The following is a 12,679-nucleotide window of genomic DNA, read 5'->3' as shown; positions in this document are numbered from 1 at the left end:
TGTTACCTGCAGTAAGCAGCAGTTACAAAGTGTTCAATTTACATAAGTTTTGTATTAATAAAAAATACTGTTCTCCATATGCATTAAACAATTCCACAAATAACATTGTTTAATTTCATGTAGTTGGTTTGCCTATTCCATATTTGCTAACATTAACAGTAAGTAACATTATTATTACTAAAATACAGTATTTTTTTAATCATTATGGCAGTGACTTTTTCTGGCTTTCATCTGCTTCTGAATATCTTTGAGCAGCCATTGAGGGAGGTAAAGGCTTACATTGAATGTTTCCAAGTTGTTTGCATATTTTGCATCAGCAAGCTGCTCCATCAGTGCTGAAATACGTCTGTTTAACCTCTCACGTTCTTCTTCCATACTCTTAGCCTGATGCATGAAGCACATAAAGCATGGTTGTCATAGATATACTTTAAGTGGGAACTTTAATATGTCACAGTGACCCATCCAAACATTTTAATAAATTATAAGCCTCCTATGTATGTCAATATTTTTTCTATGTATTTATATTCATGCTTTTAAAAAATTAACAAAGGTACTTACATTTTGTAGCACATGTAAATGAAACAATAATGCATGTGATCTCACCACTGAGTGAAGCTTTTTCTCTAAAAGATTGTTGGTCTGTTGTGTGGAGGAGCAATTATCATGAAGTCTAAGGAAGAACCGACAGAGAAATGTTATTCATCAGTAGTATGGTATATTGCAGTATATATTCCATGAGATTAAGTAACATAAACATGCAGCTCATCATTGGCAGCAATCATCTTAAAAGTAAAACTGCATTTTTTTTACCCCTTTAATCTCTCTGTGAGGTTACTGAGCTCCATACGTGTCCTCTGAAGCTCTGTCTCCAGAAGCTTTTGGTTGCTCATGAATTCTTCTCCTAAGCACTCCATCCTCACTGCTGTCTTCAACAAACTTTGATGCAGGCCTTCATTCTGGTCCTGTAGTACTCTATCCCAGTGCATACACAAAATAGAAGCAAAAGACAGGATTTGTGAGCTTTGAATAATTTCTTTAATAAAATTCTTTCATTATTCTCATATTAAATATTGGGTGTAAAATTACACAGAACAGTTTTCCACAATATTTGATATATTATTGTAATGTGTACATGATAAGTTAATGATAAGTTAATGTACAATAATCTGGTCATGGTTGTCACACTTACATGATTTGACCCAGACCATGTGCCTTTTCCTGTATAAAAAACAAAATTTGTTTGACGACAAAAAACACATTCAGAAATATTGATACCAGAAAATATAGTTAAAACATTATCTGAAAAATGAAAGGAAAAAGAAACATTAATTAGGAAAGCCAATTTCACTATCAATAATTTGTGTGGGATGTCTAATCTATTGTTCTGTTATGACCAATCTATTGTCCACAGTGACATTTGCCCGGGTATCCAAATCAATAGGCAAATGAGTGGAACATTATTGCATAACCTATTAATTATGCATGTTAAACACAGGCTTTTATCGACCTGGCAATCATTTTCTAATGAACATACTGTAATAGGTGCCTTCATGAATAATATAGTCTTAAGTGTAATGCCATACTTTATGCAATGATGAGCCAGTGAAGCTTGTCTGGTCCTCATCCTGACTGGATGGGCCGCTACTATTCCTGGATGGATCCACCTTGCTGGAAAGAGACTTTTGCTCCCTGTGTGAAGGTAGACTGCCAGAACAATGCAGCTTTAAATGAGTTTGGTGGTCATCATGGCCAACATGATCAAAATCATTGGTTTTGGAGTGAGATTGATTGAGATGTTCAGGTTGATGTCCTTGGTGGTGACTAGTATTATAGTAATCTCCAGGATGCTGATAAAGTTCACTCAGGTGGTCTCCGAGGTGATGAGAGTCACTTTGGTGGTCTTCATGGTGATGCTTATGAGACTGATTTTGGTGATCTCCATGGTGATATTGTTGGCTTGGACTCTGGTGGTCTCCATGCTGATGCTGGTGGTCCAGAGTGTGGTGGTCAGCATGGTAATGCTGATGGTCTGAAGTTTGGTGCTCTCCATGGTGATGCTGATGAGACTCATTGTGGTGATCTACATGGTGATATTGTTGGCTTGGACTGTGGTGGTCTTCACATTGATGCTGGTCCAGAGTGTGGTGGTCTGCATGGTGAGGCTGATGAGTTTCACGGTCTCCATGTTGATGCTGATGGTCTGGACTTTGGTGGTCTCCAAGGTGATGCTGATGGCCTATACTGTGGTGGTCTCCATGGTGATGCTGATGAGAATCACTGTGGTGATCTCCATGGTGATGTAGATGGCCGGGACTGTGGTGGTCTCCATGGTGATGCTGGCGGTCCAGAATGTGGTGATCCAGACTGTGGTGGTCTCCATGTTGACGCTGATGGTCTGGACTTTGGTGGTCTCCAAGGTGATGCTGATGCCCTATACTATGGTGGTCTCCATGGTGATGCTGATGGGACTCATTGTGGTGATCTCCATGGTGATGTAAATGGCCGGGACTGTGGTGGTCTCCATGGTGATGCTGGTGGTCCAGAGTGTGGTGATCCAGAGTGTGGTGGTCTGCATGGTGAGGCTGATGATTGTCATGGTCTCCATGTTGATGCTGATGGTCTGGACTTTGGTGGTCTCCGTGGTGATGCTGATGGCCTACACTGTGGTGATCTCCATGGTGATGTAGATGGCCTAAACTGTGGTGGTCTCCATGGTGATGCTGATGAGGCTCCCTGTGGTGGTCTCCATGGTGATGCTGATGGCCTAAACTGTGTTGGTCTTCATGGTGATGCTGTTGAGGCTCACTGTGGTGATCTCCATGGTGATGATGATGAGGCTCACTGTGGTGATCTCCATGGTGATGTAGATGGCCGGGATTGTGGTGGTCTCCATGGTGATGCACATGAGCTTCACTGTGGTTGTCTTCATGGGGATGCTGATGAGGTTCGTTATGGTAGTGTTCATGCTTATGCAACTCACTGTGATGGTCTCTATGGTGACGCCTATGGTCTGAAGTTTGGTGGTCTCCATCATGGTGGTTATGGTCTGGACTGTGATGATCTCCATGCTGATGAGAGTCATGGTAGTGATCTTCATACTGAGGATGATGGCCTGAATTGTGGTGGTCTCTCTGATGATGTTGATGAGATTCCCCGTGGTTGTCTCCATGATGTTGTTCACGTCCTGGACTGTGGTGGTCTACATGGTGATAATGATGAGCTTCACGTTGACGATGATGGCCATAGCTGTGATGTTGTACAAGACTATGGTGGTCTCCATGGTGATGGAGATGTGTTGGGTTGTGGTGGTCTCTATGTGTATGATCACTGGATAGGCTGTGGTGTCCATGGTGGCGTGGTGTATTATGGCGGTCAGTGTTTGGGTGGTAGTTATGGTGGTTGTGACCTGAACTGTGATGGTCTCCACAGTGATGTGATGGGGTGGGATGACCTTCACATTGACTAACTAAACTGTGGTGGTCTCCATGGTGATGGCGATGAGTTATAATATTGTGATCTCGATGGTGATGCGCATGACCATGACAGTCTCCATGGAAAGGTTGACAAGCAGGGCCAGGATGGTCTCCATGGTCATAATGATGAGGTGCAATGAGGTGCTTCCCTTGGTTGCGTTGGGTTGGGTTGTAGTAGTCTCCATGATGACAGTCTCTATACTGATTGTGGCCTCTGTGTTGATGAGAAGTATTGCTATGGTGGTATGTGGGGCTATGGTGATTTCCATGATTGTAGTCTCCATGGTAATGCTGATGCTTTGTTTTGTGGTGGTCCTTGTGGTGATGGTGATCATTGGCCCTGTTGGAGTCTTCATGGTGATGATGATGGATACTTGAAGTGTGGCCTCCCTGGTGATGGTGGTGGGAGTGCTTATTAGAAGGGGAACAGGAGTGATGCTGAGGAGTTTGAGAACATGAGCGATGTCTTTTCAAACAGCCAGGATCTGTGGAGCTTCTGGACCTGTGACACATGTGATGACGTGAGTCTGTAGAATGGTGACTGTGATGGTGGTGAAAAGATTTGGAGTGAGAGAGTCGAGTAGTGTGCTCGCTGTTATGGGAGTACTTGCTGGCACTAACTGAGTCTCCACTAGTCGGCCGACTCCTCTGCTGTCCGTGTTTCTCAGTGCTACTGTCCTTACTGGATTTAATGGAGGGCTGTTGGGGGCTGCAGGGTCTTTGAGGATCTGTAACCCCAAGAGTGGTGAGTCTCATTGGGCTGAGCACCTGGCGAGTGATCTCATTAAGGAAGGCAGAGAACTTCATTTTTTCCTTCATTAAATTCTTCCTGGCTTCAATTTTTCTCTTTTGTTCATTTTCATCCACATTTCCATCCTCTTCTCTTTCTTTGGGTCTAGGCAGGGCCTCCATTGATTTGGCTTTGCGGAAACTTCCATCTTTTTCTGAGCCTCTTACTAGTGTCTGTGCCTTCCTCAAAATACCCTGGGTAGGGCCACTATCAGGGGACTTGCCTTTTTCCCTCTTCTTTTTAGCTGAGACACTGGAACCTCTTTTATCTATTAAAGGGGCTGTGTCATCTGCTTCTTCATGGTACCTGTGTTTCCCAGAAATGTCAGTGCAGGACTGTGAATGCTGAGGCTTCCTAAGTGGATATCTTTCGAAACACACACTGCTGGTCTCAGAGGACAGACTAGAGGAAGAGGAAGATGATGAAGATGAGGAAGAAAAGGAAGAGGGTGAGGAGGAGCAAGAAGATGAGGAGGATGCTGATGAAGAGGAAGAAGAGCAGGAGGAGGAAGAGGAACTTCTTGAGGAACTCAAGGTTTCTGAAAGAGAGACATGACGGTTTTCCTTGTGATGGTGATAGTGAGAGCGAGAATGATGAAACCTGTTGTGATCACACTGATGATGGTTGGAGTGATGATCACTGAAAAGGCTGTCATCTGCTGTTGAATGAGTGCTATTTAAAAAAAGAAAACATTGACGTAAATGTCACACTGGAGACTAAGATTTACTGTATTAACCTTCTCATGTAAACACTAAAACTAAATAAATACAAAATGTTGGCATATCCAACTCTACTGACAAATTAGACAGATTTCATAAATGATTTGGAGGACAGACATGTAATTACAATAGAATAAAATGTCAAACTTACTCATGGCTCTCATTGTCATCTGACTGATGTAACTTTTGCTGGTAATACTGATGACGATGGCCTTGATTTTGATGGTGATGCTTCATTTGTTGAGATTTGGAGTTAGACATTTTTCCACACTTCTGGTCTTTGTCTTGCTGGTCACACATTTCAGAGTTATGACCTTGCAAAGGTTGCAAAGGCCTGAAATATTTTTCCATCCGCTGAGAGACGTCCTCTAAAACTGAGAAAAACCCTGAGAAAGTATTTTATTTCTTTAAGCACATAATCCAGTCTGCCACAACTATTTCACTGTTTTTCAAAACTCAAAACAAAAATAAAACCATGGCAATGCCTTAAATTCATAAAATATATTTAAGTACTCATAATTATAGCTGTTTCTAGTTCAGAGCACATTTACAGAGAATGTAATGCTGATATTTAATAACAGCCAATATCTGTACTCACCTTTTCAAAGACGTCCCGGCAATGACACATGCAGAGATGTTCATTGATGTTGTGTACCAGAAACACACTGGTTGTCTCTCTGCAATGCACTTTCTAATTAAACTGTGAAGCACATGTCAAACACCCACAATCATACATCAATATATACTCGTGTCATCCAATGACAGATGGGCAGTTGTTGCATGCAACTACTTTGTACGTTATATGGAAACATAATATAGTGCAGTGCGCATAAGCACACACTAAGCATTTATACAGTTCTTTCTGTAGCTTCTGGTTGCACATAATAGTTAACATAAAAATATAAAGAGTAAAATATGCTTTCTTTAGAGCAATCCTTGGATAATGCTGCAGATATAGAGATCATTCTGTGGTTTTATTCAGTTAACCACTGCGACATCATGCCAGCATGATTTAATTTACTAAAGCAGCCAAAAAAACACTGGCTTCAAACACCATCCCTCAACACGTACAGGACTGCCTTCATGGTGGCACATAAAAATGAATAATACAGTGGCAGAGGTAAAAATGTTAAAGGTTAACTCAGAATAATTGAGGAAGGGTAGTGCGTGGGCAGCAGATGTCACCCACTATTCTTGTGTTACATACGTTTTTAGACCAGTACTCTCCAACTTGGAGGAATATGTGACTTTTGCTTTGCTCATGTGAAAATACTCCTGTGACAAGGCAAAACACTTTGGATTAGAAGGGCACAAAAATCCACTTCAGATGTAAAAGGCTCATTACAAAGATTTTTCTTCCACCAGTGATTGTCATTCAAGTATAAAGAGGTACATACTGTAAAAACTCTGCTGCTTACAGCATGCACGCTAACTACAAAGTTATTGATCAGGATGTCCCTATTGTGTCAGTGCAATGGGCAATATAAGAGTTACTGAGAAATACATTGAACTCCAATAGAGTGACAAAGTCAATTAAACATCATGACATAATGTCATATTAAACAACTTACAACTTAAGCCACTTTCAGATGTCAAGAAATACACCACACAATAAACAAATAATATATTTGGGGTTTACAGAAGTATAAGATCTCTCATATACATTTTAACTTTAAAGCATATTTAATCTTCATTGCCAACGGCAGCTTTCCCTGCATCAATATGGCTCAGATCCACTGACAATCAATGGAAAACCTAAGCTGCTGTGACTGTTTGGCAAATACAGTGGAAAGGTTAGAGGCACTAACACTCACATGCAAACATGTGACATATTGGTGAATATTTTTAACACTGATATCTATACTTGAAGGGGGTTATTAGGGGGATTTCCAAGAACAGCATGTGACAAAGTCCTAAAAAAATATTATAGGCAATTACAAATGCAGTAGCCTTCGTGCTGAAAGATGGTCATTGCCCTGTGGAATTACTTACTTACTGAATACATTTTAATAAAATTATTCTGTTTCTTTAAAGTAAAATTTGTGAGTAGGAAATATGACCACTACATGTATGATGTAACTTATAAAAGGGGCTTAGTGCACCACAGATGAAGCACAACAGCAAAAATCATACACCATCAAAAATAATGAGGAACCTCCACAATGGATCGACCATGTTTTCCATGGGTAGAACTTAAACTGTAAACTGAAGTGGTAAAAGTGAACTGTTCTATTGAGCTAATTCTATTATTGATCTGTGAGGATTTAAATGCCAGCTGTCTGTGACAGGCTCATATGATAAGAGCCTAAAAACAGGCGTTGTGAAGTATGAATAAAAACACAAAAAGTTAAACCTGTCTAAAACAAAGATTATTTTCTTAGGTTTAGTCATGCATGTTGAGTATTGTGCACCACAGTGTTATTAACAGAATGACTAGAACATATTTATTCTCCAAAATATGTATAGGAGACTATAGCCACTGAAAATGAATACAATGCAACCACTGCAGAATGTTGTGTGTTAAGCAGTTCAGAATATGACCACAGACTGCAGCCCTATTGCCACTGCCAACAGTGACACTTCTTCCACCAACCTGTCCACAAAGCTGTCCATGCCCTCTATTGCATTGCTGAACTCGACTTCAGCGCAGGATATTACAGAGCTGGATGCACTACCACTGGAGGTAGTGTCCAAAAATATTTGTAGTGTCATCAAAGAACACCGCTGTGAGTCCATTCATCGGGCTATATCTGGGGGGGCACATTAGATGTTTCTCTATTTACACTCCACTCTTCAACCTTTGTGCAATAACTTTAGATACAAAATATAACAATGTCACATTATGCACCAAAAATTATTTTTATGTCATTTGTTGTTTACACTTGAATAGTAAAGATATTTCTCATAGTTTCTCTTGCACTCTAGTTCAACACTGCACCTTTTGAAACTGTAGGCAATCTAAACACTTGAAAAGATTTTAAGACTGAACTGAAAGTGGGACTGCCCTTTACATAACAAGCAAAAACTTGACAACAAATAAGTCATGATGAAACTGATCTTATCTCAAGATGACAGGCCATTTTTCACATTAATGCAAATATTGCTCACAGCTATCAATCATATATACACCTGGCTGTATGTGAGCTTATATTTACAGCACAGCATTGTAGTTATTCAGAGATGGTCTGAAGTTATTCTGACCTGTGTGGTCTTTGTGTGATTTTGATAAATTATTCATACACTTTGTCACTTTTGGGCAAATATTGCTTTGAAAACAAGTGAAACTATTTACTGTGCACCCAGTTTGCAATAAGTTTATGCTCTCAGTTTTTACATTTCCAATTGTTTCACTATTTTTTGCATTTGATAATGATCACTAATCACGGTTTTTAAAAAGCATTAAAATGCTGCAATTCTGTAGGATTTCCATTTAATAGAAAGTCAAAAAACATCAGGAAAGTGTGCATACAGCATGTGTGGAAAATCTAAAAGCAATGCATTCAATTTCAGAAATAATGCAGACACCCATAAATAGTTGTGTATTAATTATGCACAGAAAATATTGGATTCCAGTTTTAGGGCCACCTCTTCTTTAAATGAGAAATGCACAAGGCCACTCAATTCTAATCTGCAAGTGGAAGCAGTTTTTAACCGTGTAAATGTTACTGAACCATTTGTTGTTTGTACACATTCTGACATTGCTGCCAGTGAAAGATGTTCTTTCAACATCAACAGCGTTTATTTACTTTATACTGAACTTTAAAAAAAAAATAACTTAGAAAGATTACTGACAAGTGTTAGCTGGAATTGTAAATATGAATTGTGCCCCTCTTTATCAATACATATTCAAAGCAACAATTACTGGATCTTTCGTCAACATATATATGTTGGGCCTTTGAAAGGCATTGAAAACCATCAGAAAACCCCCTGAATGTTGAGATATTTTGATGGTCTGTGAAGGACCCTGGTATGTTTCTAATGCCTGATGGAAATTAATGGAACTAGGAATTGCCTCCATTCTAAAGAGGTGCAGCTCCTCTTTCTTTTCCTTTCAAGTGGGATAAGCAGCTCCCTCTGTTGGGCTAACCATGAATTGGAAAGTCCCATTTCAGCTTGCTCTACACAGGCTTATTTTGTGTAACACAGAAAAGAAGGAATCAATGATGATTATCAGTTTTTCCCCACACGAATGTTGGGGTTAAGAAGGGGATCTAAATTTGGGTCTGAGCCAGCTGAGGCACGTCCAAGTTTAGCCATGATGATTATCAATGTAAAGAATCCCAGGACGCCAACCAGAAGAAGCATGAAGACCCTCTGTTTCCACGACAGAGATGACCTCTTTCCACCTGTGCGGTTCCTAAAAAAAAAAAAAAAAAAGTTTTAAAAATCAGAAATAAATTATATTCAACTATTTCTTATATTAAAATAGAAAAGAAAGCTCCAATTACACAACATAGTATCATAATACTAACTTGAGAATTTGAGCAAACCAGCTTAACGTTGGTCGTCGCCGGTACTTGTCGTCATCAAAGTCAATCTGTGTAACAGAGCTGTGACCAATGTCCCGTGTGTCATAGATTTTTCTTGGTGATGATGCTGGAGAAAAAAGCAAATTGTCTTGTTATTCTTCCAAAAAAGAAGGACACAATATGTTAAATATTCAGCACGTGCAAAAAGATGGCTTTTCTTCTGGATGTTTTGGGCTACATATAGAAATACAAAGCTCCACTTAGAGGGCATTTATTACCATACCTGTGTGTATTGTAATTGTGTCACCGGGCGTGGCACTGGTGAAATTAATCACAGAATGCTCCTGCATGTTTGGATCCCCATTCTTATGAGGATCTCCAAGCTCCACCTGCGCTGGAGGTGAAACAGAATTCGGTGGTGGGCTGAGATTAGTGTTGTAAGAGTGGCTGGGGTATATGCTGCTTTGTTCTCGTGCTGCAGACACAAAAAAAAGAGAGTTTGATTAGCTAAACATGTTGTGCACATCTTAATCCACTTATAGAAAATTGTCTAAATAAAACAATAAATATGCATAAATGTAATGTAATGTACTGAAAAGTAATCATTAAGGCTCACCTTCAAACGCTGACCAGTCAGTGTAATCTGTGACATCATTAGCTGTGCTCTCATCAAGTACCCCAATGGGCTCTTCAATCTGTCAGTCAAAGATCACATTTTGTCTTAGAACTCAGGACACTTTGCCTTTAAACACATCGGAAAATGCACAGTTCTGACTCTGTAATGTGTTCTCACTTTATTCTTAGTAAAACTGACTAATGGTTGCAAGACCACCAAAGAAGGCATTTAACAATAAAAGGGCTTTACCAGCGGCAGGCCCAAACCAGCTCTAGCCCAGTTAACAGTTGAAAGCTGCTGTTTCAACACATCAGCAACTGGGCTCGCAAGGTTTGAAGGGGGAAACACTGGGCCCTGACAGGTGGGACACTGATATCCTGCTGGGGCTGTATGGAGGGGCAGGCGAGATGCCAAGTTATTAAGACAGGACCAGTGGAACACATCTGTCAAAGAAAAGAATAAAATATGTTCTTTAATCACAGAAACATGGATGGGATGTCATTTTTCAGTGTAAGCACAACTAGCAAAATTCCACTCATCTACTTTGTTTTGTATTTCTAGATACAATTATGGGTAGATGAAAATATAGTCTGTGATTTATCTGAACTCTTACCATAGCAGATGAGTCTGACCGTGTCTTGAAGACTCAGAGGATTATTACAGAGAGCACAGTTAGGGTTGTAATCGCTGTCCTGAAGCCATTGCAAATATGACTGTACGATACACTGAAGGGCAGCAAGTGGAAATAAAAAACGTTAATGTAATGTCACAAGGTTTGTACAAATATTAATCATGTGATCCCTGTTCACCCACTGACCTTATTGTGGTTGGAGACAAGGCAGTGCTCACACACGTTTACACGATGTTCAAAGCAGAACAAATTGGTCACCTTTCTCTTGGGACACTTGCAGAGACCCATAGCCACCTGTGGTGTGACAACAACAAAACTAATTCAGGATGTTGTGGATGTGTTTAATATGAGCAATCAACAAGAATGTGTCAATGTTTACTAGCAAAAGTAAGTGACATTAAAAGATGTTCAGTATATCCTCTGGTCCTGAGGGCAATATTCTCTTTATGTCCATTTATATGTAAGTCTCATAGCACAGGTTGTCCTTCCCGAGCTTATAGGCTTATTAATCTTAAGTGACATTTGTTCTATCCAGGTTAAATGAATTACACGGGTCTTTTAATGGATGTTCATCTTATCCACTACACTAACGGCACCTTATTAGGTAGAGACAGGAGCCGCAGTTATTATTCTCCAGCCATGAATAAAGACAGAGCTGTGCTGCCATGCCAGCGTGTTATTAATGGCACTCAGCTCCAGATGCTCCTCATTTACAGTCAGCACCGCTAATGTTGTCGCCCTACACGTGTTAAAGGTCGTAGGTCAGCTTGACGACATGACTTAGTGTCAGCTCCAACTCAACAGCAGCTGTTAGCTTAGCTTCACTCAAGTTACCAACTGCGATAACGTTGGAGAGCTAATGTAGCTAACGTCAGCTAAATTTGCGTATACACCGACACAAATGATGAATTACCTGTCACGCAGACTTTACTGAAGTCCTGTTGGTTTCCGGTAGGAGCGTAGGGCTGTCATTTAAGCTTACATTGACAAGTGACTTGTGCTGTCAGCAGTAAAACTGCTGGTTAGCTACTTCCTTCTTCTGTTTATGTGCCACGTCTCTTCCGCCACTGCGTCTTCTTCGTGTCCTTTTCAACGAACCAATAAATGCTTTCTGCCACCTACCGCATCGGGGTGTATGTTCCTTAGATAGATGTTTTTAAAAAGGTAAGGTTAATATTATTTGCTTTAGCCCTTGTCTTTTACTATAGAAGTGACATGGTCTAGTTTACATCATTACATTTTGTTTTGTTTGTATAATGTTGAGTCCACAGCCTGTCCTTCTCTGTCACCATCCGTCCATCCTTCAGCTGTAGCCTGTATCCTTGAGATCTGTATCCTTCCACCAGGACAGGTCGCCAGTCAATCACAGGGCTGACATGTAAAGACATAAAACCATTCACACTCACACCTCTGAGCTGTTACACAGGTGCTTAATAGCATCCAGACTGTCTCTGCCAGACATGCAATGGCAGATGAGTTAAGATGTCATGCAACCTCCTATGTTTTGTGCTTCAGTCTGTCTTATAATAAAAGAAATGTGTATAACCCTCCATTGATTGAAGGCCTACCCCCTCATTAATATCTAGGACTAAAAGGTAGCCTGTTTACAAGGAATTCAATTATTCTAGTGGAGGTTACCTTCATTTTGCATTGTTTTAATATTCCTGTCTTGTCCTCCTATCCTAGACTTTAAGCCACATACACATACACATCATTGTTGTAATAAATTGACTCTAAAATGTTTATTTTCCTCCTTGGCATCCGTGCCCCTTTTCTACCTTGATCATGTTTCCTTTAAGTCAACTCATATTTAAAGACTTGTAACAGCTTCTTAAAACAACTATGTGCTTCATAGCAGCAAAGGGAAGTACAAAAACAGAGGCTACTGTAAATAAGTGACCTGTTTTATTCTGTAAGCGCATATAGCCAATAGTATACAATTTGTAGGTAGCATAAACAATAACAAAATATACATTTTTTG

The 12,679-nt window shown here is 40.1% G+C and overlaps 1 protein-coding gene across 1 annotated transcript; it reads right to left on the bottom strand.

Moving 5' to 3' along the window:
- Positions 1-7,825: 7,825 nt before the first annotated feature.
- zfpl1 (zinc finger protein-like 1) lies at positions 7,826-11,756 on the bottom strand. The gene is made up of 8 exons (XM_026327509.1): positions 11,612-11,756; positions 10,885-10,992; positions 10,681-10,792; positions 10,317-10,510; positions 10,068-10,146; positions 9,735-9,926; positions 9,455-9,578; positions 7,826-9,339 (listed from the first exon to the last, which is right to left on the bottom strand). The coding sequence occupies exons 2-8, from the start codon at positions 10,984-10,986 to the stop codon at positions 9,153-9,155; spliced, it is 990 nt and encodes a 329-aa protein (XP_026183294.1). The 5' UTR covers positions 10,987-10,992; positions 11,612-11,756; the 3' UTR covers positions 7,826-9,152.
- Positions 11,757-12,679: the final 923 nt, after the last annotated feature.

This window comes from Mastacembelus armatus, chromosome 14, assembly GCF_900324485.2.
Source record: "Mastacembelus armatus chromosome 14, fMasArm1.2, whole genome shotgun sequence".
In the NCBI taxonomy this organism is placed as follows: Eukaryota; Metazoa; Chordata; class Actinopteri; order Synbranchiformes; family Mastacembelidae; genus Mastacembelus; species Mastacembelus armatus.
The sequence above is the reverse complement of the archived record's forward strand: the minus strand, read 5'-3'. Positions and strand labels throughout refer to the sequence as shown.

What these genes read in the sequence shown, in the direction of transcription:
- zfpl1 (XM_026327509.1), bottom strand. Translation starts at nt 10,986, where the DNA reads ATGGGTCTCTGCAAGTGTCCCAAGAGAAAGGTGACCAATTTGTTCTGC. An exon ending in TTGTCTCCAACCACAATAAG is followed by an intron (nt 10,793 to 10,884) that starts GTCAGTGGGTGA and finishes GCTGCCCTTCAG; the next exon opens with TGTATCGTACAGTCATATTT. An exon ending in TGACTGGTCAGCGTTTGAAG is followed by an intron (nt 9,927 to 10,067) that starts GTGAGCCTTAAT and finishes TTGTGTCTGCAG; the next exon opens with CACGAGAACAAAGCAGCATA.